We start from the raw sequence: 27,987 nt of genomic DNA on the forward strand, positions 1-27,987 counted from the left end.
TAATTTTGATGCTAGAACTTTTTTTATAAAACCAAAATGAAGCTTTTTTTAAACACTTTAAACAAGTTGTAATGATTTTCCCCGAAATGTGCTTCATTTTTGGTCATTTCACGTTAAAGTATTCCATTTGGAGTTTGACGAATATGAACCTATTTTTCATTAGCTATAACTCTGCTTCTACTAGGTGTAGAGACGTGATATATACACCATTTTTTAAAATTTTCTACAGGCTATATTTTTGCTAAGAATGATTTTTCGACAAAATACTTACTATTTGAGTTATTTGCGAAAAACCGTCTAAAAGCGTGGTTATTTTGTTGAAAAAATGAACATATTCACTGCCAAATAACTCGAAAAGTATTGACTTAGTGAAAAACTCTATAGAACAAAAGTTACTTGAAAAATATGCTTTTTTTCAAAATAACTTAAAAATTGTTAGAGATACCAAAAATCTTGAAAAACAAAAAAAGTCAGATTTGCTTTTCTGAATATCATGTATTATTTTATTTTTCTGTTAGACAAAAATTGATTAAGATTTGGTGTCTCTAAATGTGCATACATTCGTGATCAGTGACTCGTTCAACCCCTTTTAACTACAGCCCTTTCAATAATAAGCACTTTGAACCGATGAAACTTACAGATTGTATAAACAATATGTACACAAGTCAAGAAACTTGTGAAGTCGTAACGATTAAGTTTATTTAAGATACTAATTAGGGGGTGATTTTCTCGATTTTTTTACCAAAACCAAAAGGGACTAACTTTATTTTGAGCGTAACTTGTTTAATTTTGATGTTAGAATTTTTTTTATAAAACAGAAATGAAGCTTTTTTTAAACAATTTAAATAATTTGTAATGAATTTTCCCCGAAATGTGCTTAATTTTTGGTTATTTCACGTTAAAGTATTCCATTTGGAATTTGACGAATATGAACCTATTTTTCATTAGCTATAACTCTGCTTCTACTAGGTGTAGATAAGTGACATATTACACCATTTTTTTAAATTTTTTACAGGCTATATTTTCGCTAAGAATGTTTTTTCGACAAAATACTTACTATTTGAGATTTGAGTTATTTACGAAAAACCGTCTAAAAGCGTGGTTATTTTGTTGAAAAAATGAACATATTCACTGCCAAATAACTCGAAAAATATTGACTTAGTGAAAAAGACTATAGAAGAAAAGTTACTTAGAATTAGCCAGTTTATCCATTTCCTGACTTTCTTTGGACGAATATTTTTTCACCCCCAAGAGGGGGTGAAAACCACCCCCAGGGCAAAAGCACATATCGGCACAATATCACTTTTTCTCTTTGACTTGTTAGCTATGTGTATGCAAAATTTCATGTCAATCCAAGCGGTTCTTTAAAATTTAGAGGTTTTGCAATATTTTACCGTTAAAGAACGGACTAAATATATATTTTGTTTGTTGCGTCTCCGATTTTTATGAGATACAACGTTTCGGTTTCCATACATACATACGTACAATGCGGCCGAACGAAAACAAAACATAAGCATTATCATATTATGCCTTCTATTGAATATCATACTCATTATCTTTTCTCTATCTACCGCTGCTCTAAAGAGTTCTATTGAACTGAATTCAAACCAGCTCCTTTCAACCATGACACTCTCTTTATTCCTATACTCCTTATCTTAATCTTAGCATTTCATATGGCTGCCTCCTCATTACATGTCTCAGATATTGTAACTGTCTTATTTTTATTGTTTATTATTTCGTATTCTTTTCCCATTTCTCGCAATACTTCCGTGTTCGTTTTCTTCCGTGTCCATGTTAGGCATCTTTCTGTAACACCACATTTCAAATGACTGTACATTATTTATGTGTTCTTGATTCTCTATGTGTTCGTGCTTCAGTCTCCAGCTTTCCAGCCCATATTGTAGTATCGAAAATACGTAACATTTCAGATCTCTTACTCTCAGTTCTAAACTAAGGTCTTTATTGCAGATAATTGTTTTTATTTTTACAAACGCATTTCTTGCTACTTCTATCTTGTCCCTTATTTCTATTATTTGATCAGTATTTTTTGAAATCCAGGGTATATCTTTCTGATATTCATTTTTAGCCCATATGTTTCAAAAAAACTGCTTGTCTTGTTGAATAGTAGTGGGAGTTGTTCAACTGAGCTTGCCATAATCACGGTATGTTCTGCATATCTTATGTTGTTAATAGTTATTCCTTTTTAATTAATTTAATTTAATTTTAATTCCTATTTTTTTTTCAAATTCAAAAAACGAAAAATATTCAAATCAATTTTTCTAGAAAACGGTGTATCTTATCGACTTAAAGTACCTTTTAGTACTAGAATCCCTGACAATTTAATAATCCGTAGTCAAAAATCCTTAAAAATGAAAGACAAAGAAGTTATGCTACAAAATACCCGTTGCCCTACCCAAAACGGACGCCTATGACCGGTACTAGAAATTCGCAATGGATGTAATCGATTTAGCTCTGGAATATCAATATGCGTGCCAATTTTCGTTTTTCTAACTAGAAGCGTTCTGGAGGTATTTGAGAAAAACTAATTACAAGACGCCATCTTCAAAGAGCTCTAGCTCCCTTAGGAAGCATTTTAGGACTAGGTGAATTGGGTTAAATTGTCTTAAAATTATCTGAGGAATCTCCTGTCTTCGTTTGTCGGTAGAGTTCCTGGACACCCTGTGTACATTACACAGTAATGGAGACAATAATTATTCATCCCTGCCTAACTCCTCTCTTGATTTAAATATCTGAACTGGGTTCATTATCCATTATAATCTTTGATTCCAGTAACGGTTGGTTATTATTCTTAAGTCCCGTTGGTCTATGTTTTTGGTCTTCATAATTTGGATTACTTTGTTAAGTGCTTTTTCAAAATCAACGTAATAAACATGCACATCCACATTCATATCCATGCATCTTTGAGCTATCACATCAAAAGCAAATAACGCCTCTCTAGTTCCTAGTCCCTTCCTGAACCCTGACTATCCTATTCCTTCTTCCAGTTTTTTTATTTATAAGACCATGCATTATTTTCAAGAACAATTTATTAACAATATTGTTCTGTATTCACTGCAGTCTTTAGCGTTTGCATTTTTACGGATAGTGCAAAAGGTGGAGAGTAAATTGTTTAGGTATATTTGTAGCAACCCTTGTAGTATTTAACCTGATTTCAGCACACTTCTTTGTGAACTTGAGAGAATTTCTATATCTTCGTCATATCATCAAATATGTTCTAACCTTTATTCTCTTTCATTGATCTCGACAAGTCCATGTTCTCCAATCAACTCTTCACATTTCTCTTTGCCTACTTTGGCTTTGAAATCATCCATTATAATAATTATTTCATGTATTGTTCTGAAGCTATTTTCGTGTGGCATCAATTCACTATTTCAATTCATTATTTTAGTTGGGAATAAGACACAATTCTACTTTGAAATTAAGTTTATTTGAGATTTCGATATTCACGGAAATCATTATCAAAATATAACTCATCAATAAATTAAACAAATTAGGTTTCTGTTGCTTGGTAAAAAATTCTTCTAATAATTTAATTTTATCTGACTCATTCATATTATAATATGAACTTTAAATATTGGCAATATCATTTTAAAGTCATCTACTTTAAAATGTATAATATATATCAGAATTGTCCATATGAATGAGTCAGATAAAATTAATTTATTAGATTTTTTTCCCAAGGAACAAAAACAAAATTTGTTTAATAATTTGTCTCTCTATGTTGATTTGATCTTTACTCAAAATATGGCCAATCTATAAAAGAATTCAATTTTTGTTTCCGATATTTCGTTTGTTTGTCAAATTTTATTTAAATCGTTGAATGTATGTTACGCTTTTATTATTCTCATCTGTATATCCTTTTCTCATCTGTATGATCCCAAATATGTGAACTTGTCTATCTCTTCTACTTCCTTACCATTTATCATTATTTTATTAGGTGGTTGATTATTATTTTTTAAGAGTTTGGTTTTCTGTGTTTATTCGGAGTCCGATCGTGTCGGAGTACTGTGCCAACTTGTCAATGTTTGTTTTCATATTTATGATATCGGTGTTCAGTTAGCAGGCAGATGTTATCCGCAAATTTAGTCAGTTACTTTTCTCTTACTTTTCTCATTGCCCAATCTATTATACTAAGGAATAGGGAAGGTGATAGTACATAACCTTGTTTGACTCCATTTTCTACGGCTATTTCTTCTGTTACTTCACATGAGTGTGCCAGTTAGGCTTTGTATCCTTCGTAGAAGAGTTTAAAAAAGTTTATAATTTTCAGTGGTACTTATCCCGTATAATCTTAGGATTTTCCACATTTGTACCCTATTCGCACAGTCAAAAGCTTTTTCAAAGTCGATTAATTCTAGCTCTGGTGAATCTAAACTAAAACAGCAGTAAAAAACGTCGATTTGTATATCCTTTATGTTTATTAAAACTTTTTAAATTGTCGATGTCGTCCAAATGGATTGCAAAACGTTTTCGATCTGATTCAGATTATCCTTAGTGCATTCTGCTAAGTAAATGAAACTAGCACACTATTGAAAGTGGTAACATCCAAATATTTAATTTTATAAAGTATGGCGAATTTAAGTCGATGGTAATGGATTTTATACTCTCTCTCTTGTCGTTCCCCCATTACTGAGGATCGTGATTCTTTCCAATATTCCTAACAATGTTTCTCCATTGGTCTCTATCTTCAGCTGCTCTAAGAGCTTCGCAGAATGAGTTTCCGGCTGAATTCTTTATTTGGTCGGACCATCTAGTTGGTGATCGTCCTCTTGATCTTCTCCCCGGAACGTTTCCAGAAACAATTAATCTCTCCAAACTGTCGTCACCTCTGCGAATCACGTGACCAAAGAATTGCAGTATTCGTTGCAGACATATTTTGGACAGCCTTTTTTTAATCTTGAGTTGGTTTAGAATGGAAATGTTTGTTCTATGAGCTGTCCAAGTTATGCGCAGCATTCTTCTCCAGCACCACATCTCAAAGGCATCAATTTTTTTGGCGCTCACATGCGCGAAGAGTTCAAGTCTCTGCTTCGTATAGAAATATTGAGAATACAAGGGCATTCACCAGTCTCATCTTGATATTTTGAGAGATAGATATGTCTTTCCAAACTTTAGTTAGGCGATTAATCGCATTTTTTGCCATACCAATACGTCTCCGAACTTCTGCTTCACAGTTACCATCTTTAGTTATACTAGACCCGAGATAGACAAAGGTGTTTACTATCTGGTATTCTTGTAACATGTTGAATAGTGTCGAATCTGTTGACCACCATTTTTTTATCTTAGCTTTATTGATTTTTAGACCAACTTTATTGCTTTCGTACTCAACTCTTCGCAGGAGATCAAACATTTCTTGCTCATTTGCTGCTATAAGAAGTGTAGTGTCATCAGCAAATCTTAAATTGGAGATTTTCCTACCAGCTACTGTTACTCCACCGGCCCATCCTTCTAAAACCATCCTCAGGACATGTTTACCATAAATGTTAAATAAGTCAGGTGACAACACGCATCCTTGTCTAACACCTCTCTCGGTCTTCAATTGGTTTGAGAACTTATGATCTAGTCGCACTGTCGCTATGTTGGACTGGCACAGATTTTTAATAAGTGTCACCAGGTGCATTGGTGCGCCCATTTCTATTAAAATTGACCACAGATTTATCCAGCTTACACAATCAAATGACTTTTGGTAGTCAACGAAGCATATAATCATAGGTACTTGAAATTCTCTAGACTTTTCAATGAGTTGTCTCAGGTTCAGGATTTGTTCCCTTGTATCTTTACCCTTTACAAACCCCGCTTGTCCCTGAGGTATTTGGTAATGTATTTTAATCTGTTTTTGATGATGTGTAATAAGATTTTACTAGCATGTGTTATTAGTGACAGTGTGCGGTAGTTTTCACATCTGGTAGTAGTTCCTTTTTTGTGTAGCGGGATATAAATTGAGGTACACCAATCAGATGGCCATTTTCCTGAATTCCAAACAGCGACACAGATAGAATGGATGATATGTAATCCTTTGTCACCTAGTAACTGTAGTATTTCACATGGTATTGAATCAATGCCTGGGGATTTATTTCTCTTTAGTGATTTAATTGCATCTTTGACTTCAGCGAGTAAGACAGTAGGTTCTCTAGGGTAGTCAGAGGGCCACTGATTTTCTGCTGATATATCGTTACATATTTTTATATAGCTTGCCACAGTAGTTTCGCCATGTTTCCAATATTTCGTCAGTATCGGTCTTTCGATTACCTTCCTTATCTATTACAGACCACGTTTGAGGTTTAAATTCTCTGGTAAGGAGTTTGATCTTCTAGAATAAATCCCTCGGTTTATTTCGACAGCCATGTTCCTCTATCTCTCTGCATATTTGAGAGATGTAATCAGCTTTGTCTTTGCGGCACTGTTTTCTGATTTCTTTCGATAACGCTCTGTATTCATCGTTTGTCCCGTATCTAGTTTTATGTTCTTTTCTGCGTTGAATCACAGTCCACCTATTATCGGATATCCATGGCTTACGGCCAGTGGAACCGCTGCCTCACAGTCTTTTGCAGCCTCGATTACCTTATCTTTGAGATAGATCCAAGTGCTCTCAGGGTCACTATCTACTTGGTCTAAAGAAAGAGCTTCTTCTAGGTTTTGTTGGAAGTCACTGATTTTTTGATGGATTTAGAGACATGACTTTTCTCTGGGGTCTACTTTTGGGGACTTTAAAACGAAGTCGAACGTTCAATACCAGGAGTTGATGATCGCTTGATGATCGCTTCCACAGTCTGCGCCAGGATATGTTTTACAGTTGATGGCCGACGACTTCCATCTTGATCTTATTAGGACGTAGTCTATTTGATTTCTTGTTCTCCCATCTGTGCTGCGCCATGTGTTTAATCTCGAATGGAACGCGTGGTTCTTGCCAGTTCAATGGACACAGACCAACTCCTGGAATGTACTTCGTCTTCTATACTTGCGACTTGTGATATTTCATGCTTAGCGTATATTTCTTCGAAGTATTCCTTCCATCTTTGTTTATTTCTTTATTGTTTTTTATTCTGTTTTCTTGTTTATCCTTTATTCCTCCGATCTTTCTTTGTGCTTTTCCTGTTAGGTTTCGTATGATTGTATAATATTGTGTTCATATCTCATTGTATATCATTTATATAGTTTATTTTATCATTTTTCTCTTCCCTCTCTGGGAAATGGAGGTACCCTTTTTTCGTCCGATCTTTCCGTTTATATGATCTCTTCTTTGATTTTTCTCTTTCTTCTATCAGTTGTAGAGTATCTTTAGTTATCCATTTTTTATCTTCTCTTCTGTTCAATTTCAATCTGATTGTTTCTTTTGCTGTATTTATCATGACGTAATTTTAAGCTTGGCGTATTACAGTTTTCTGGAAAAAAATATGATGCATAATTTATTTCATTGGTCAAAAAAACATTTTTTGAGTTAATACACTTTTGAACGGGATGTGCGGTATTATCTTTGCTTTCTGTATAGGAATAAGGACTAAAAACAAACATTTATACAATAAATAATAATTTCGTTGTGAACCGAAACAAGAGGCGTCTTATTCTAGTTATTTCAGAGAGCGCCAAAAGCACTCTAACTAGTTTCAACCCTTGTTAGAGTTTCTTCAGAGCGCATATTTGATTCCCTCTGAACCACTAAAATTCGGACCGTCGCACAGTGGTCCAAAATCCCGAAAAGCTGGCCAAAAGTAAAAAAATCAACGTTTCGAGAATATTATTACATTTTCTAAAAAAAAAAAATAATTTCCCCATTCAGTGTTGGCAACCCTAGAGCTAATCTCCTATATCTGAATGGACGGTGATAGTCGTGACGTCAAATCAATCTTGGCTACTCTGAAATGGTTTCTCAACAAAGCAGAAATTCACACATGGTGTTTGTTTTGATTTTAATAATTGGAATATATTGCTTGTAGGATGTTTAATTTTTACAAAATGGTAATGTGTTGGGTACCCGTGATTATAATCAATGCTCATAGTATATTTTTTCGCCACATTTCCAAATAGGATTGGTTAAAAACCTGAAGAAACACAGTAAGTACTATGTAGTGTGTAAATCCTTGATTTTGTGTAAGGACATTTATAAAATTAAAAGCAATATGATTGATATGACTAACAAACATTGTCTTTAGAAAAAATGTGCAGATCATTGTTAAAACAAAATAAAATTAAAAATGATTACACAAATCAACTGTATAATCAATTGACAGTTGCTTTGTTTGGTATTTTTATATCAATATTTGGAAACCTTTTTGGCGTTTTGAAGTCACACTATCACGGTCCATTTCCAGTTCAGTTCAAAGTTGACCTTCGTACGGAACAGAAGCGCAGTTAAGAATAACGAATATTTTATCCGCACAGTCTCTTGTGCGTGTATTTCGAAAACGAAGTGCGCAAATTCAATTCTGCAAAATAGAGGATATTCGTGGAGTCATCTTTAATAAAAGCCTATAATATCTATTTATTTAGTCGATTTTACGTTGAAGTTACGTAATAAGAAAGTATATATTTAAAAAAATTAAATTTTCAGATAACCAAATAGTTATGCATTCTATCGAATTCCAAGATGTTACTACAATCATCTTTTAGCTTATATTTTTCTCTTTAAGATTCAAAAAAAAATTAGCTGCCACTATCTGCACCTTTGGTTTGGCGAGAATTTTTTGTACAAGCGCTCTTAGTATGGTATAACTAGACCCAAACCCAGACATCCAAAGTGAAAGGTATCTTCCAACACCAAATTGTTCTATATCCGTCGCGTTTGGGGGGGGGGGGGGGGGGAGAGAAATCGGTAAATTTGTAGCTTTTTAGGTTTTTCGTCAATATTTCTAAAACTATTGAACAACCTTCTATACAAAAATGTTCTACATTAAATTTGAAATAATAAAGGCCCTATGCACAATCCTTCTAAAATGAACGGTTACAAAGTTACGGAGTTAGTATAGTATAATTGGTCCAAAAAAAATTGGTCCAAAAAAAGGCTAACCCAAACATCCAAAGTAAAAGTTTTCCTTTAACACCAAATTATTCTATATGGTCCACATATTGTTTAGTAAAGAGTTACACCATTTTGAGCGTCCCGTTTGGGGGGGGGGGGGGGGGAGAGATGGTGGAAAAGTCGGTAAATTAGTAGTTTTTTTTTACGTTTTTCGTCAATATTTCTAAAACTATGCTTTAACGTAAACAATGTTCTATCCAAAAACGTTCCACATAAAATTTAAAACAAAAAAGGAGTTATACATAATTGTTATAAAATCAACGGTTCCAGAGTTATAGAGGGTGAAAAGTGGAGGTTTTCGATACTTTTTATACTTTTTGGGCAATTTATAATATTATTACTGATGAAAGAAATTTCCTTGGATTGTGTTTTGTAAATAAAATTTGCTATTACAATGGCCGATGGTATGTTAGTGATAAGTCCTTGAAGAAACGTCGACCTCACAACTCAAAATCATCATCAATTGCCCAAATAATATAAAAAGTATCGAAAACCTCCACTTTTCACCCTCCGTAACTCTGGAACCGTTGATTATATAACAATTGTGTATACAACCTTTTTTGTTTTAAATCTTATGTAGAGAACATTTTTGTATAGAACATTGTTTACGCTAAAGCATAGTTTTAGAAATATTGACGAAAAACTACTAATTTACCGACTTCTCCTCCATCTCCCCCAAAACCGGACGCTCACAATGTTGTACCTTTTTAGTGAACAATATGTGGACCATATAGAATAATTTGGTGTTGGAGGAAAACTTTTACTTTGGATGTCTGGGTTAGGCCTTTTTTTGGACCAATTATACTATACTACCTCCGTAACTTTGGAACCGTTCATTTTAGAAGGATTATGCATAGGGCCTTTTTTATTTCAAATTTAATGTGGAACATTTTTGTATAGAAGGTTGTTCATGCTAAATCGCATAGTTTTATAAATATTGACGAAAAACGTAAAAAACTACGAATTTACCGATTTCCCCCCCTCTCTTTCCCAAACCCGACGCTGAAAATGGTGTGAGTTTTTCCTGAACATTATGTGGACCATATAGAACAATTTATTGTTGAAGGATAACTTTCACTTTGGATGTCTGGGTTATGCCATTATTTGTATCAATTCTATCATACTATCTGCGCTAGGAGTTTCAATATGAATCGTTAACAACGCAGAATAAACAGATCATGCCACAGCATTCAGGGAGTTGTTATGACTGTAGATCTTTAGTTAAGGGTCAGGTACAGTATTGTTGACAATACTGTACAATATTGTTTTTATTGTTTTTCTACAAACGTGTTAAAAATGCAATAATACAGTTTAAATTAAATTTTAAAAATCTTTTAAACCACCTTTTTCAAATTGTGCAAGTTGTACTATTAATATTAATGTTAATAAATGAAATATAAATATTTTGACGTTTCACAATTTGACAATTCACTTTTTACTGCAGTGACTTAAAAATTTTAAAGCACTAGTGCCTTAAAGTAGCATTTTTAACGCTGCTATGGAGTGCTAAAAATTACATTTTTAACACGGTTGTAGAAAAATAGTATTTAATTCCGCCCATCGAAAATAACATCGTAGTCACTCATCTACGTTTAGAAATATTTATTGACTGCATAATAAATACGCCGGATGTGACGAAATATCCTCTTTAAATTTGTTTTTCTCATTTTTTCTTCGCAGGCGTCCGTTATCCTTGAAGACAGTTGGTCGGGTAAAATATTCGCCAGGTCGGAAGAGTGTCAATACAAGAAGTGTAATTCGCCATACACGGTAGCAGAATTGACGTTCGGAGGAGACGCCAAGGATGACAGATATCGTGTTTCTGTCATAGATGGATACAACAAACCGATTAAGGTAAGTAGGAATGAATACAGGGTTGCGAAAAAATTCTCCAACAATGTGATATGTTTGAAATAAGTAAACTTTTCATAATAGTTTAGACAGAAAATGGTTAAAATGAAAAAAAAAAATAGTAACAGGATGAAACTTTTTGTCTTAAGGATTAAGGTCGCTCATTTGTCCGTACCAGCATGCAACGGAACGGTCCACGACGATGGGCAATTAAATCTCTTCGCGTATTCAAATAAATAATTTCATCCATGATGAGGTTAAATAGGAGAAGGGCTCAATAATTCTCCTTGACGTATGCCTCTTTCCACTGGTATCGGCTGTGTTAAATTTGTTATTAATTCTGGCCCATATATTATTTCTGATGTATTGATGTGATCTTGATTATTGATATGAGATAATATTCTTATATGTCATTTAATTTAATCAATGCATTAATCATAATCTAATTAATTTACCAGATCACATATCAATATGTTTTCAATCTCAGGGCAAATTATAAAATTAATTACTTACTCTCGTGGCTTCTAAGTATTTCTCAATGGTTCCTAATCGGGATAGGAAAGAAAAGAGTAAAATAATACACACATATGGGTTACAATTATAATCAAAATATTGTTTATTTTATTTAAATGGCAATCACTGCTTAATATTTGCTAGATCTTATTATTCTTAAAACATAACATTTACAAATGGGAATCTTATTTCCTTTTGGTTTCCAATTGAAAGTTTTTATTAACATTTAACTATTAGGATTTATTAGCAACAATTCTATTTAAGTTTGATGAAGCTTTTCTGATATTATTTATTATGTTCTTCAATTTATAATGTGGTATTTAATACGAAAAAACCCATACATTCATGTCCAAACAAATGAGACTGACCTTTTTCTGGTGAACTGAGAATGTCTTCACACAAGACCCGTTTCCTGCTATCCTTGGCTGCGATCAAAGCCTCGTCCTGGCTTTCAGTAATGTTCTCCTTTGAAAACTAGCTCGTATAGCTCTCGTACCTGCTTCTGTCGTGATGCTGTATTCTACCTTTTTCGAAACTGCAATCAGCTACCGGGACACTCTTGGCTCAAGGAGGTTCTTTTACTCTCAACCTGGCCTACCTCTCGTTCCACGATAGATACTCCACACTCACGGAACTACCGGCTTTCTCACTCTCCGTACACTACCGTCTACAACTGGACTTCACTTCTCGACAGCTCAAAACATTCTGATCTATCTTTGTCATTCATTCCCCTACTTTCTAAATATCCCTTCCAGATTCACAAATCAACCTTCCACCACCAACTCTCATTCGCAGTATCTCAAAACCCAATTTTTAATCTTTCTAAATATGCTTAATGGATTTCAAAGAAAATAGTTAATTCCCATTCTAAAATTACTTTCTACTATTTACAAAATTTAATGACCTATTCTCTATTTCCACTAAGTCTTATTTAGCATCGGCTAATGATCGAACCTTCCGCGAACAACGATAATGACCTATTATCGATTTCACTTGAGTTTTATTTAGCATAGGCTAATGATCGAACCTTCCGCGAACAACGATAATGGTACGCGCCATTCACTTTGTTTTTTCTAAGCGCATTGTCCCGAGTTCCGTAAGCTTTTTCTAATCACTTCTTAAAATTAAATATAACAAATTTGTTGTATACAGGTTGTTCTAAATTTATATGCCCGTGGTTGAGAAAATTGAAAATATTTTATATTAAATTGAATTCTGTTTATAATTATCAAAATTTAATTTTCATATCAAATAGAAATATAACAGTATATATGTTTTCGATAGTTTTGAAAATATCTGATGGTATGTTTCGTTTATATAACAGGTGAATTATTACGTCATTCAGCTCCAAGGGCACCCATATAAAAATTTTTAGGGGGGGGGGCCAAACGTGAATATGTTGCACATTACATTTTGTATATTTCGGATGACAATATAATACAGTAGACTCTCTCTATAACGAACACGGATATAACGAGGTTTCGCTTATAACGAGGTACATTAGGTGTCCCATGAAATTCCTATTGAACTATAACGCTCTATAACGAGGCATATTTGGTTACAACGAGGAAAATTGAAATCGAAGAATACGTGTCTTTACCTGTTTTTAGCGTTGTAATGGTCATAAATAAATAAATGCCCCAACTGCCTGTACATAGAAATGCCCAATACCTGTCTTATTATTGAGGCCAGTGCTGTAATAAACTCGGCCACCTGTAATAAACTTCTGCCTGTTTATCGACCGATATTGAATATTATAGGAAATTTACAATTTATGACGGCGAAGTCTCATTGTTTACTGTTCAGGTTGACCATCGACACCTAATAAACTACGTAAGAGGCATCAAAACAAGGCATCATATTATTGTTGTTTGATATAACGAGATCCGCTTATAACGAGATAATTAGTCCACCATTTCAGTTCTCGTTATAGAGGGAGACTACTATAGTTTAAACCACCTAAAAAAACCTAGTTTGAACCCTGTTGTGAAAAATTATTCATACATTTAAATACTAGACCAAGTTTTTAAATGGAAATGTCATGGGTACCACAAAAGTTGCGCCTCTCTTTAAAACCCGTTTGAAAAGAGTACAAGCTTGCAAAGCCCTGCCTTCAACTTTGGCGAGTAGACTAACCATGAGTATGTGCCGAACCAAGTTTTTACTTTAAAATCTTAAAAAGGAGCTCCCTTTATTTTTGCAGATTTAGAATCCCTATGAGAAATAAGTCACATATATTCCAAACATTTTTAGAATCGTTGATAGATGGCGCAAATAAATCGCATTTTCTGATTATAGCGCCATCCGCGAACAATTCTAAAAAAAGTTTCGAATAAATGTTACTTATTTTTTGAGGAGGAAACTCAATCTGCAATAAAAATCGGGGGTTCCTATTTAAGATTTTAAAGTTAACTCTCACCCCCACCTCCAGAGTGTGGAATGAAAAATCCTGTTTGGTGTCATTCTATAGATTTTTGAAAAATATTAAACACGTGTTTTTTAGTTTTTCATTTGGAAGTATATTTCTCGAGATATTAGACCGTTTCTATAATTTTGCTATGGTATCACGATATATCGTTTTTTCCGATTATAGCGCTCTCTATCCACAATTCGCAAAATGGCTCGAATAAAATTTGCTTACTTTTACAAGGAAAATCCAAATCTGCAACAAAAATTAGGGGTTCCATTTAAGATTTTAAAGTTACCCTCCGCTCCACACCCAGGGGTTGAAGTGGTGGACTTGTTTAGTGTCATTGCATAGATTTTTGAGAAATATTTAACGAATATTTTTCAGTTTTTCGATCCGATGTTCATTTCGCGAATTATTCGACCTTTCCGCTACTTTTGGGACACCCTGTATATAACACTCATTCGTCATGAAAGATCACCTGTTTTTCATTTAAATAAAATTGTTCTGTTCGTCATAATGTACACTTTAAAATAATCTACTTACTAAGAAAATACTTTTGCAAACTAAAATTTGACTATGTTCAATCAATTTTAAAAATTATTTTTCAATATGAATTTATTTCTGCTTATGAAGATGGTTCTATTCGGTGTACACAAAACTTAATATAGAAAACAAATATAATCACTTAACAGATTTTACACTTTATCTTTATAGTGCCAGTTCTTAAAGACAAATGGCTCATGGCTCATTAGTGATTATCGGTCAGAGATTTCTTGCTGATATGATTTTCTTTGCAGTATTATAAAAAATGATTCATTTAATTTGTAATTTTGGGTGTCGATTACAGTATATATAATATTATTATGTTCCTACGTTTCTAATCTCTTTCAATGTTTTCGTTAATAGCATACCGTGACTGTGCGAAATGCGTATTATGCACATTCCATATACACCGCTGTCGCAGACACACAGATTCTCTGTTAAACTATTAATTACCCAATATGTGAATTTTTTTATTAATAAATATGTTGTTTCCAATTTATCTCTCAAAATTATCCAATAATTTTTTGACAAAAATACGTTTATGTAATATAAATTAAATTTTTGTTCTTTTCCGAAAAGCTAAGGGGGGCCACGGCCCCCCTGCCCATGTGTATGGGCGCCAATGTTCAGCTCTACATGGTCGAATACCTTTTATAGATCTACGAAGCAACAGTAAGCCGGGACGTTGTATTCTAGTGATTTTACCATGACTTGCCTGACGACAAAAACTGCATCGTTACGTCGTTACAGGATCGTCAGGATCTAAAGAGCCTCTAACAAGAGGTGAAATCGTCGATAAGAGTGCTGGCCGCGCTCTCTAACCTAAGTAAAAATTAAGACAGCTTTGGCTTCGCATTGCAACTGAATAAAAATGGTTATACATTTTTATTTTATATTAGTATTACTCCTATCGAGTAACTAGGTCCATTTTCCGTTGAAACTTTACCAAGCTGTAGACGGGGTTGTGAATTGCAACTTTTTAGAATTCCCTCTTAACTTCAATGCAGCATCCATCTGGCTTGCAATTTTTAGAAGCCATGGAGGTGTCACCAGGAAAATGGTCCAAAAAGTTTTTCAATTAAATATCTTTTAAAAATATTTTATAAATATTTTTATTAGGTTGAAAAACTTACGACTTTTATTACTTTATTCAATTTTAAAGATATTGTTTAAATTTTGAAAATACAGAAAACATAGTATGTAAACAAGTAATTGTATTAAATAGAACTTACTTATTTTTCTTAGTTAACTGTCAGCAGTATGGAATTTACTTACCTGAAAAAAAAAAAGAAAAATATGAGAATGTTATTTACTTGATATAATGATATTCTTAAGGCCTCCAAGGCACTGAAAATACTTTGGTGCTTGATAAATACATATTTATCAATTTTTTTTAAGTCGGTCTGAATTTGTTAGGTGAAATTTCTCCTTTCTGATTGTGTGAAAAACATATCAATTACTATGTCAAACAGCCACAATCCATCCAAAAAAGAATGTGTGTGTACTTTGTACGCACGTAAGAAGTTATACTTCTAAATATGATTTCAATGAAATAAATATACTTTCGGACAGTTTATTTGTATTTTATTTAAAGATTAAATTAATTTTTACTTACTACTTTCCAAAAATTTTTATTAAAACAATACCAAAAATTAAAAAAGATTAGAAGACACCAGGATTTGAACCGGGGACCTCTTGATCTCCAGCCCAACGCTCTACCACTGAGCTATACCTTTTTCTTTATACGGGCTACAAGATTTCTCAGACATAGTGACAAACATACGAAGTGAATTATAAAATACTTTAAATATTGCTTATTATCTTATTCCCGAGGTAGACAAGTCCAAATACACAAAAATTATAATAATAGTTATTTGTGATATAAATGTTAAAAGCACAATTTTAAGGCACGTATGTGAAAGATTCGCTTCGCTCATTCTGCAATTCACATGAGTGCCTTAAAAATGTACTTTTTAACACCTATATCATACAATATTTTTTCTACAAACGTCTTACCTATATATCAACAATTATAATTTATTCATTCTCAATTACGGGACAATACCTACAAAAACTTTTACTTGAACTTGACTGACATTCCATTTTTATATTTTTTCTTGACATTACATCAAAACTGCCTATACTGTCAATACGTAAATCATAACAACTATAGAAGAACATCTACTTTTATTTTTGTATATTCTAACAAATTTTAATAGTTTTTTTCTACAAATGTGGTAAAAATGCAATAATACAGTTTAAATTAAATTTAAAAAACCTTTTAAACCACCCTTTTCAAATTGCGCAAGAGTTGTATTATTAATATTAATGTTAATAAATGAAATATAAATATTTTGACGTTTCACAATTTGACAATTCACTTTTAACTGCAGTGCCTTAAATTTTTTAAAGCACTGGTGCTTTAAAGTAGCATTTTTAACGCTCCTATGAAGTGCTATAAATTGCATTTTTAACACGTTTATAGAAAAATATATTTAAAAACACTAATATATCCTTTCCACACCTTTTCTGGACTGATACATACATAAATTAAAACATTTAGTAACGAACTCCATACTGTCTGTGTGCGCATGCGCGCAGATTAATAAAATTTCACACTCAATCGCGCCTAAAGAAGTATAACTTCAAAAATAAAAAAGCGGAAAAGAACGTTCCGTTTAATTGCCATCTTCACAGTCAGCCAGTCAGTGTTTAAGGCACTCAATTATGTACAGGTCAATTCTAAGCTAGTATGGGATTGTGTGGGTGCCCTAAATAAACTAGGAGACCATAGCGAGGTCATGGTAGCCTGGATAGGGTACGAGGGTCATAAGGACAAAAGAAAAGCAGACGAAGTAGCCAAACCAAGCTTACCAATTCCAAAAGAAGCCTTCTGGTGTTGCAAAGTCAGAAACAAGAACCGCTACAAGAAAGTGAGTAGCTCACAAATCTCTGAAACGGTGGAGGAACTCACCAGGATAAAGACAAGCGAAAGAGTTCATTACAGAACTTTCGCCAAAATTTACGGAAGACAGCAAAGACAGGAAAACAATTCAAAGTTATAGTACCTAAGTCTGCTAACAGAGCACAGTTAGCTGAATAGGAAGTTGAAGCTAATGGGTATGGCAGATGACATGCAGATTTTGTCACCAGAGAAAGACAGCCAGTGTGATAGCCTGGCAAATGTGCAGTTTCTTGCATTAAGCAAGGTTTATGATTTTCCTAGTTTATGATTTTCCTAGTTTATGATTCCTATGTGTGATTCAATGATTCCTAGTTTATGATATCTGATATGATATGAAATTTTGTATTATAGATACAATATTTGATATGAAATATATTTCACCGTAGAGCTCTTCAATAAACTGTATTAGTTGTTTTTTACTATGTTATATATTGTACATTTGACGTAGAGTAAAAACCGAAAAAAAAAACATAAAAAGTGATATACATACAATGAATTTAAAAGTTTTACTGGTAAATGTCACGGTTCAATATCAACTAATGGACACATACATATTCCAACAAATGTCTATATTATTTTATGGAATTGAAAACAAATTCTTCAAATAGAATAATATTATAATAATACAGTGACCATATACACATCAGACATATTGACCATATATATGTACATAGTTTTAGCCATATCAGAAGATTTCCATCATTATTTAATACCTGAATATTACGAATTCACGTCAGTTATGCCAACGTTAAATCTAAAACAAAACGCACACAATAGACTTCACTATATTAAATCAATATTTCATTAAAATGAGTTTATTCAAAAAGGTAAATACACTGTTAAAAGCAAAGTTGACTATGTATTATATATAATAACGTATATCAAAAATTTTGTATAGCCCACCCCAAGAAGACCCCAACAATTATAGTGGCATAAATCTAATGAATACTGCACTTAAGCTTACCACAAAAGTCCTAACCAACAAAATCAATAACCTAACAACTTTATCAGATGAACAACAAGGATTCAGATCCGGGAGATCCTGCGTAGCCGCCGTATTTGTACTAAGACAAATCACAGAAAAGGCCATCGAGTATAATAAACCAGCATATCTATGTTTTATAGACCTGACAAAGGCTTTCGATCGCATCCAAGTCGAAGACGTCTTACACCTGCTGTATCAACATACCAATCAATATTATACAAACCATCGAAAACATCACATCTACTTCCATAATCGAATACAGCCAAAAATGAATGGAAAACTAACACAGTTTTTACCAGTACCAAGCTGAGTCAGACAAGGTGACTCGTTAAGCCCACTGCTCTTTACTATAATAATTGACGAAATTATACAAGCAGTACGTAATGGTCATGGTTGCAGAATGGGAAACAAAGAAATCCAAATATTATGTTATGCAGACGACGTCGCATTAATCGCCGAGAGAGAAGACGATCTCCAAAGTTTAACACATATCTTCAATACAACAGCCAAGAAATACAATATGACAATATTAGCAGAAAAAACCAAATGTATCACAACATCTAAATACCCACTAAGATGCAAAATATAAATTGGTGGAAATATAATAAAGCAGGAAGCAATGTTTAGATATCTGGGAATAGATATAACTACTTACGGAGATGTTGAAGAAGAAGTACGACAACAAAGCTTAAAAGCAAGTAGAGCGGCTGGATCTCTTAATGATACAATCTGGAAGAACAAACACCTAAGACAAGACACAAAAGCAAGAATCTATAAAGCAGCAATTAGACCTATATTGACATACACGGCGGAGACAACACCTGACAACTAAAACGAGACGGCTAGTAGAAACAACAAAGATGAAAATACTTCGACGAATATCAGGGAAAAGTCTGTTGGATAGGGAGAGAAGCGAAAACATAAGAAGAGCATGCAATCTAGAAGACATAAATGGATGGGTGACAAAACGGAAACAGGAGTGGAACGAACACATTAGTAGAATGGCAGAGGATAGGATAGTACGAATAGCACCAGATAAGTCACCAAATGGACGAAGAAGTATTGGCAGGCTAAGAAAAAGATGGTGCGATAATTTAAACAATTTAGGAGGCTAATATTGAAGAAGAAACAGGTTTTAAAGCCTACATACAAGAAAGAAGAAGAAAAAGATTTTGTATCAATTTTTATCAACGTAAATAAGTAAAATATCATCTGAGCCGACATGGGGATTTGCAAATCGAGGATCAAAACTATTGTTGGCCGTTGTTGATGATCTAGATACAAGTCGTTCATTCTACAAGAGACGTGAGAGAGGTGTTTCCACAATTCGAGGAAGGAACATGTAGTCTGGGCCTTCGAATAAATGAAGAGAAGACGGAATACATAGTAGTAACCAAAAATCCAAGACTAAGAGTTAGGTAGAACATAACTATTAATGACCACAACTTCGAAGTAGTAAAAGAGTTTAAATATGTGGGGGCTGTAACTACAGACCACAAATACATAGAAAAAGAGGTCTCAGCAAGGATAGCTGAAAGGAATAAAGTATTATATTCCCTATCATCATTATTAAGATCTAAAGGTACGGTACGTATAGATATGCGCGCCGAACACTTCGCGCCGTGTGTGCGGTACGCGTTCGTGGCGGGTTCATTAGATTAGTACGCGTTAGTACGTGTTTTCAAGTGGCACGCAAACGGTGCGCACACGCTCCAACTTCTATCCTTTTGCGTTTAACAAAATGTGACATTTTTGTAGTGTATTATGTCAACCTTGATTGGAAACTCTGATGACTAGTAAGAGAAACAAAGAGCTGTCTCTATGTGTACGTTATTAGATCGGGCACAAAACTATTTAAGCACAAACAACTGCTATTAATGAAACATTATTAAGTACAGTATTGGGCTTAATGGAATCTTTTGAAGTCATAACTAATAAGACACAACCGCCTTTTAAAATCTCTTACCAGGCGCCTGATATATAGGAACCAGTTCTTTGCCTATTATTATTCGCAATGTCAATAGAATGATTGATGTTAATTTATATGATTATAACGACGGTAGTGGAATTGTTATAAACAATTTGGCATACAATGTCCGCTTGTCAAGAAATGCAAGGGAATTTAATTAACCCTGAGGTCAAAATTATTGTGAGTGTGCTTCAGGGTTATATTCGTGACTAATACGTATACCTACGACTTAAAATTTAAACTTATTTACTGTCCGTCTTTTTATTGTTTTTCATCCTCTTGCATAATGGGCGTTACTGACAATGCTCTGAATTTGCCAAGTTTTTCTATTTGATATAAAATAAAACACAAAGCTTTAGAGAAAACTGCAATGTAACTGAGTCATGGTATGCAAGCAGATCTCAGACATTTGTCAGAAGACATCCTCCGCAGTTGTCAGAAGAGTTGCAAGATAGTCTATAAGAGTCTAATAAGTACTCCTAACTTATTTTTATACACTGGGTTTCAGGTGGGTTATTTTGATGGTGTATTTTTTAATTTAATTGGTCATTAGGAGCAAAAGTTCAAAGTCGGAGAACTAATTGGTGGTTTCAACTACAAAATAGAATGTTTCGCTGATGATGACCTGATAAGATCGAAAACGTTCTGAAATTTATAATCCATTTGGATGATTTTTTTAAAGTTTTTTAATAAAACGTAAACCATTAGGTATACAAACGAAGTTTTTTCTTCTCTGTTAAGTTTCATAAAACTTGACTGGTCTAAACCCTAATTATTAGAACTGCAGGATGTTCCGGATTATAAAAGTGGCTGCACATGTTTTCACTCTGGGGAGTTTACTCCCAGCGGAGTCCTTCGTTTAAACGCCGCTCCCCCAAGACCACAACAACTTCTCTTAATGCACAAAATTTTTATTTAAGAAACTCGCTCCAATTGTGATTTAGATACCAAAAAGCTGGTCTGGAATCAGTAAGAGGATTGGAGTGGCAGTGACGATTATAATTGGTAATTTATTTGTATACAGTTTGTCTCAAGGAGTTTTATGTAATATAAGGAAGGACGTATTTTACATTTTGAGCCATGAGTAAAATATTGAATAATAATTTTATTCCTTTTTTTTACTTTTGAATAAATTCCAGGCGACTGGAAAAAACGCAAATATTGAAGTAGTAAACAGTTCACATACACAGATAACTGAGGACGGTAGCGAGGGGAAGAAAATACAGAAAAGGATAATGCTTACTAACAAAGTATACTTTGCTCTGTTAAAGGTATTTGGATAGAAAGAAATCCATAAGGAAGTAAAGTTTAAAATATACAAAACCATCATACGACCTACAGCAAAATATGGCTAAAAATCATGAATCATGACAGAAAAGACAACAAACCTCATTAATACTTTTGATTACAAGAAAGGTATTGAGAAGGATATTGGGACTAATCTGCGACAATGGAAAATACGATTCAGCCAGGAGTTATATCAATATTGCAAATAACCCTCTGTAGTAAATTATGCAGAAATTAATGCAGATAGACTGTTTCTTAGTTTTTTACCCGTCAATCTTACATTTGGGCCCCACGTTGGGCGCCATTCTAAGATTGAGGCCAGATACAGTTAATTTAAAGGCTTTGTATGCCTTTACATATATGTGCACACATACTCTTCTTGCCACAATGTTAAATACAATCAAGGTAATAAAACATTTCTGCGGAACTCTAGCTTTTAATTTGTTGTTGTTTCAATGTACGTTGTTAAAACTTATATTGATAGCTATTCTTACATAAAGATAAGATATTTTAAGGTACCTATGTCCCGAACTATAAGCCACTTTTAATCCATCCTATAAAATACACAAGAATAAATATTTATTATGTTTTTAGATCCAACCAACTGGCCCCAACAACTTCTGCAAAGCTTCTTCGTGTAAGATCAACCTCAAACAGAACTGTCCTCCAACACACCAAATCAAGGGAGAAGATACCGACGACACAGTAGCTTGTCACGCTCTTCTAGATGTTTTCCAGAGTTTATGTCCTCATGCAGCTACATCAGAGACTGACAAAGACATGTTCTCGTGTAAGACTTCAAATACGTATTTCGTGACAATTGGTTAAAAGATATGCGAAGAAGTGGGTGTTGGTTTTAGGATGTAAAAATGGTCATTTGTTGTGTAGGTGAATGTTGTATAAAGTGAGTCAAATGGTTAAAAGTCAGAACTTTTAATATAGTCCAAGTAATGAAGCTTAAAATAGGAGAAAACCTCGCAATTTTTACAGAATGGATCGATTTGCTTGAAAATTTGAGAATAAGTAGTGGATAGTCCAAGGATCAAAATCTATATGATGCCAAAAGGCGCTTTTACCATGGGGGTGGTTGCCACCCCATGTCGGGGGTGAAATTTTTTTATTATATTTTGACCGCAAAAGTTGGTAAAAACATTCATTCTAAGCAAAAAATGTTCTATACATGTTTTTGATAAAATTAATAGTTTTCTATTTATTCGCTATCGAAAATGTTAGTTTTATATTAAAAAAATTAATGTTTTTAATCAGTTTTCTGCAAATTACTTAAGAAGTTTTTGTTTTATAAAAACAACTTTGCTTAACAAAAATGTACCTTTTAAAAAAATCTACAAAACCGTTTTTTTAAATTTTCTTTAAGACCAATAGTAATCGAGCTATACTTTATTATATGTTAGGTCCTCTTCGGAAAATGCTAAATATTGTAGTTTCAAAGTCAAAAGACGAGAAAACTATGCATTTTTCGAGGATCACTTGTTTAAACTAACTTGAAGTGTTTAAAAATATCTATCTTCAGAAATAAAAAAAAGTCTTTAGCTCAAAATTTAGGTGGCTTATAATGAAAAGAATGTCAGACCCTATATTTTTCAGCGAAAAAGTGATCGAAAGCAAACCCGTAATCACCACCCTGATTAAAATTAGTTATTGACCTTATTTCGTCTTCTTTACTTATGTATTATTAATAGGTTCTAGAAGTGTTTAACTGGTTTAGAATGATTAGTTTTAAAAAAAATGGAGTCAAAAGCAAATATCGAATTTTTGAAGTTTGGTAAAAAATTCCCTTTTCTTCAGAATAGAAAGATTATCATCAGAGATACAAAAAAATATTTAAATATAAAATTGTAGCTTATTTAATTCCCAAGAACATAGTTTGCAAAAAATTTCTCTACGGTAAAAATTGAGTGAGCTATTGACAATTAAAACTTGTAATAACATGCAAAAATCACCTTTACCAACCCATTCAAAGTCACCACTTTTTGCGACTGGGGATTTTAAAAGGATTTGGTATTAATAGTCTTATAGATCTTGTAAAAACCTACAAAATTGTTTTTTAACAAACTTTCTAAGATAAAAATTAAAAAGGTTACGGTAAAAAATCAATATATTTTTTTCAAAAAAAAAAAAAGAAATCCAATTGGAAGCATAATAATGTAAGTTAGCTTTGCTTTTAGTCATTGGCCTTATTAATTCTTCTTTATTTATGTATTATTAATAGATTTTAAAAGTTTGACTGGCTTAGAATGATTAGTTTTTAAAAAACTAGAGTTAAAAGCGAATAAAGACTTTTTGTAGTTTGGTAAAAATGCCATTTTCTTCAAAATAGAAAGATTAGCATCAGATATACCAAAAAATGTTTTATATGAAATTGTAGGTTATTTAATTCCCAAGAACTTGGTTTGAAAAAAATTTTTCTACGGCAAAAATTGAGTGAATGGTAAATGAGTATATATCGAAAAACATTGATTTTTTCTATATAAAACTAACACTTTCGATAGCGAATAAATCGAAAAGTATTAATTTTATCAAAAAAATGTATAGAACATTTTTTGCTTAGAATGAATGTTTTTATCAACTTTTGCAGTCAAAATATAATAAAAAATTTCCACCCTTAAGATGGGGTGGCAACCGACCCCATGGTAAAAGCGCCTTTCGGCATCATATAGATTTTGATCCTTGAATTATCCACTACTTATTCTCAAATTTTCAAGCAAATCGATCCATTCTGTAAAAATTGCGAGGTGAAAGGCTTCGGTTCCTGGACTAATACTACAAGCTAGAAAAACTTGGTAACTTGTGGAACAAGTGATTCTGTAATTCAGTAATAAAGAAAATCCTTGATTTTTTAACTTGAATGAACTATTTTGAGTTAAGAGACTTGGCGTCTTTTTTTGAGTGTCACAAAAGTACTTTATAATTTCAGTTGCTCTCCCTGTCTGTTACTACTTTGGCGATGATAATGTATGGTTAGTGAACTTCTATTCAACTTTTGGACAAATTTATTACGCTAAAAAGCAACATAATTCCACAAAATACTAGAATAATAATTATTCAATAACTTATTTTTGACATTTCGTAAATTTAACAAAACAGCTGAAAACTTTAGCTGTACTTTTCAACTGTAACAAAATTCTTTACTTGAGCCAAATACTTTGGACATGTAAAGAATTACAAAAAGTTTTCAGAGACAAACAGACCTGATACACTTTCAAGTCTTTTTGTTGTTAAACTCAAAAAGAAAAATCTTTACTTGATTTTTGTTTAGCTTTTTATATCGGGTTAACTTTGTACTATTCTTGGAGTTTTTGAAATTACTTTAACTAAAACTAATAGAATAAAAGCTTCTTTGAAAATGTCAATGTAAAAAATCGTAACAACATAAATAGATAAGATAGAAAGTTTCATTATGAAGAAGACATTTTCCAAAATATATCAAAATTTGCGAAAAATGAAAGTCTTGTCTACATTTGTCATTTACAGCTAATATCTGAAATTTAACTACACTCCGGGCCAAAAAAATCGGGACACCTTAAATATGGGTCATTTTTAATGTGTCAAATCTCCTAAACCTGTTGTCCGATTTTAGTGATTTTTTTAATATGTTATAGCCTTATTCTCTAAGAATATGGATGTAGTAATAGTGTTGCTGAACAGGTAAATGTCATTGTATACCGGGTGTAACAATAATACTGTGTTTTTTCCTGAAAGTTCGTAACACCCTGTGGAATATTCTAGCATTTAAAAAATATTGAAATTAAAACTCAATTGTAGCCTTAGCCTTTCTTAACATTCTGCTTTTTGACTCATTCACTTATGTTGGATAATGAAAAAGTTAGGTACTTTGACAACTAGCCATGTTCTTCATCAACACAGGGTGTTTCTAAATAAGTGCGACAAACTTAAAGGGTTAAAGAAGGGTTAATTCTGCATGAAAAAATAATGACAGTTTGCTTTAAAAACCTATGTCCGCAAATGCTTGGTTTCCAAGATACAGGATGTTGAATTTTTTCTTACAAACTGACGATTTATTTATTGCTCTAAAACTGGTTGACATATGCAAATGAAATTTGGTAGGTTTTAAAAGGTAGTTATTTCACATTTTTTGACATACAACTAAAAATTTTATATTCACCATTGGCGTGCATACAGGTGATATGACCGGGTAATATGACCCGTATGGACGCCAATGGTGCATATAAAATACATAATTGTATGTCAAAAAATGCGCAATAACTGACTCTTACAACCCACCAAATTTCATTGACATATCTTAACCAGTTTTAGAGTAATAAATAAATCGTCAGTCTGTAAGAAAAAATTTAACATCCGGTATCTCGGAAACGAAGCATTTGCAGATATATGTTTATAAATCAAACTGTCATTATTTTTTTATGCAGAATTACCCCTTAAAGTTTGTCGCACTTATTTAGAAACACCCTGTATTGATGAGGAACATGGCTAGTTGTCAAAGTACCTAACTTTTTCATTATCCAACATAATTGAATGAGTCAAAAAGCAGAATGTTAAGAAAGGCTAAGGCTACAATTAAGTTTTAATTTCAATATTTTTTAAATGCTAGAATGTTCCACAGGGTGTTACGAACTTTCAGAAAAAAACACAGTATTATTGTTACACCCGGTATACAATGACATTTACCTGTTTAGCAACACGATTACTACATCCATATTCTTACAGAATAAGGCTATAACATATTAAAAAAATCACTAAAATCGGACAACAGGTTTTAGGAGATTTGAGACATCAAAAATGACCCATTTTTGTGGTGTCCCGATTTTTTTGGCCAGGAGTGTATATTCAGTTCAAATTTTTGTCTTACAATACTTTTCACATTTTTGTGAAGCTTTGCAGCTATGTGCGAGCTGCTATTCTAGCATTTGATCTTTTTACTGGGGTCTACTTGCTTTAGCTCTACTAGAAGTCTCTCTCTCTCTCTCTCTCTCTCTTTCTCTCTCTCTCTCTCTTTCTTCTTTCTATGGCACTAGAGTATTGGTGTTTTTTTTTATACAGGAAAGGCACTTCACGAACTTTCTTGTGCATATTGAACGTGTTACGTTTCTTTTCCTTTTACCGTTTTATGATTTCTAAACATGTACCTGCCATCCACTTTTCTTTAGTCAGATTATAATCGAACTGTTCAGCTTCTGTACCTGGCTTGTCTGCGTTAGAGTATACTTAAAGTATAGAGAAGAGAGAGATCGATATTTATATACGATAGTCAATTAGGCCTTCTGTCAAGGCCTCCAACATTTTTTGTTGATTAATGGTGTCAAATGCCTTTTCATAATCCACAAATATTAAAGAATAGGAACTAATAAAAAACAATTTTTTACTGAATTACAGAACGAATATGAATGCCTAGCTTTAAGATATTTATAAATAAATTATTATATTTCCAATAGTTCTTTGTAAAATAATACCAGTATTGCAAAGAGAACAGGTTGTTTCAAAATACTTGTCAGGATGGATGTTACGTATTAGGCCCGGATCCCGCGTACCAAAATAAAGTTTATTAAAAGCAAGCTGAAAATGTGTTAAAAACTTAACGGTGTCTAGTCGGACAAACTTTGATGTACGGGAACACTGGAACAGGGGAAGTTTTAATTGTGGAACAGGTTACAGGTTTCGAACGTCAGAATACGAAAACGTCCCTTGTATTTTGTCGGACACAACTTCCAAATTATTTATTACCCTTTCGTCAAAACTCTCATGCAAAAATCAGACTGCTATTTACCACCCACATATTCCTCTCATTTGACATGTTCTACGTGTCGGACGTATTAAAATGTCCAACATATCTGTCGGACAAACATTTTTTCATATATTATATAAAGTTTGCTATTGAATAAACTTAAAAACAACCTGCTAATTTTCACAATCATAAACTTGTCAGTATGACACGTTCCACAATTAAAACTTCCCCTGTTCCAGTGTTCCCGTACATCAAAGTTTGCCCGACTAGACACCGTTAAGCTATTAACAAATTTTCAGCTTGTAATTAATAAACTTTTTTTGGTACGCGGGATCCAGGCCTACATGTATAGTTTTCGTAATTTTTCAATTAAATCTAAAATTATAAATTGATGCCTTCTTAACCTTGGCAAGTGTTTCTAGATTATGTATCTGCCGGTAATTATTTTGCGATAACCTGGCCATTTTTTATATATTATGTCGACATAAGTATATGATATATTATTGTAATATTTATTCCTAATTACGGCTTATTTTTATAATTTTTTAAATAGTTTTTAAGAGTACAGTATTGTTAACATATTATGAAATACCTATAAATAAAAAAAAATGTTCGAAGTGTTTTAATGTTATCAATGGATAAATCAACGTCAAAAGTCAGCTTATTAGCAACAAATGTGAACTAAGACATTCTCAAGTATATTAT

At 33.0% G+C, this 27,987-nt stretch overlaps 2 protein-coding genes across 6 annotated transcripts in view; one reads left to right on the top strand and one right to left on the bottom strand.

Annotated features, from left to right (window-relative positions):
- LOC126884775 (uncharacterized) overlaps nt 1-27,903 on the top strand; it is a 35,210-nt gene extending 7,307 nt beyond the window's left edge. The window contains exons 1-3 of one of the 2 annotated variants that reach the window (XM_050651002.1): nt 9,947-10,269; nt 10,718-10,891; nt 22,155-27,903. In XM_050651002.1, the coding sequence (XP_050506959.1) occupies nt 10,216-10,269; nt 10,718-10,891; nt 22,155-22,388 (462 nt within the window). In that variant the 5' untranslated portion in view covers nt 9,947-10,215 and the 3' untranslated portion in view covers nt 22,389-27,903. Of the gene's footprint in view, nt 1-9,946; nt 10,270-10,717; nt 10,892-22,154 lie in introns of those variants that run through there. The other variant, XM_050651000.1, reaches the window with a different exon arrangement.
- LOC126884772 (uncharacterized) overlaps nt 1-27,987 on the bottom strand; it is a 786,660-nt gene that overhangs the window by 411,253 nt on the left and 347,420 nt on the right. The gene's annotated exons all lie outside the window — the stretch shown is intronic.

Source organism: Diabrotica virgifera, chromosome 5 (assembly GCF_917563875.1).
Source record: "Diabrotica virgifera virgifera chromosome 5, PGI_DIABVI_V3a".
In the NCBI taxonomy this organism is placed as follows: Eukaryota; Metazoa; Arthropoda; class Insecta; order Coleoptera; family Chrysomelidae; genus Diabrotica; species Diabrotica virgifera.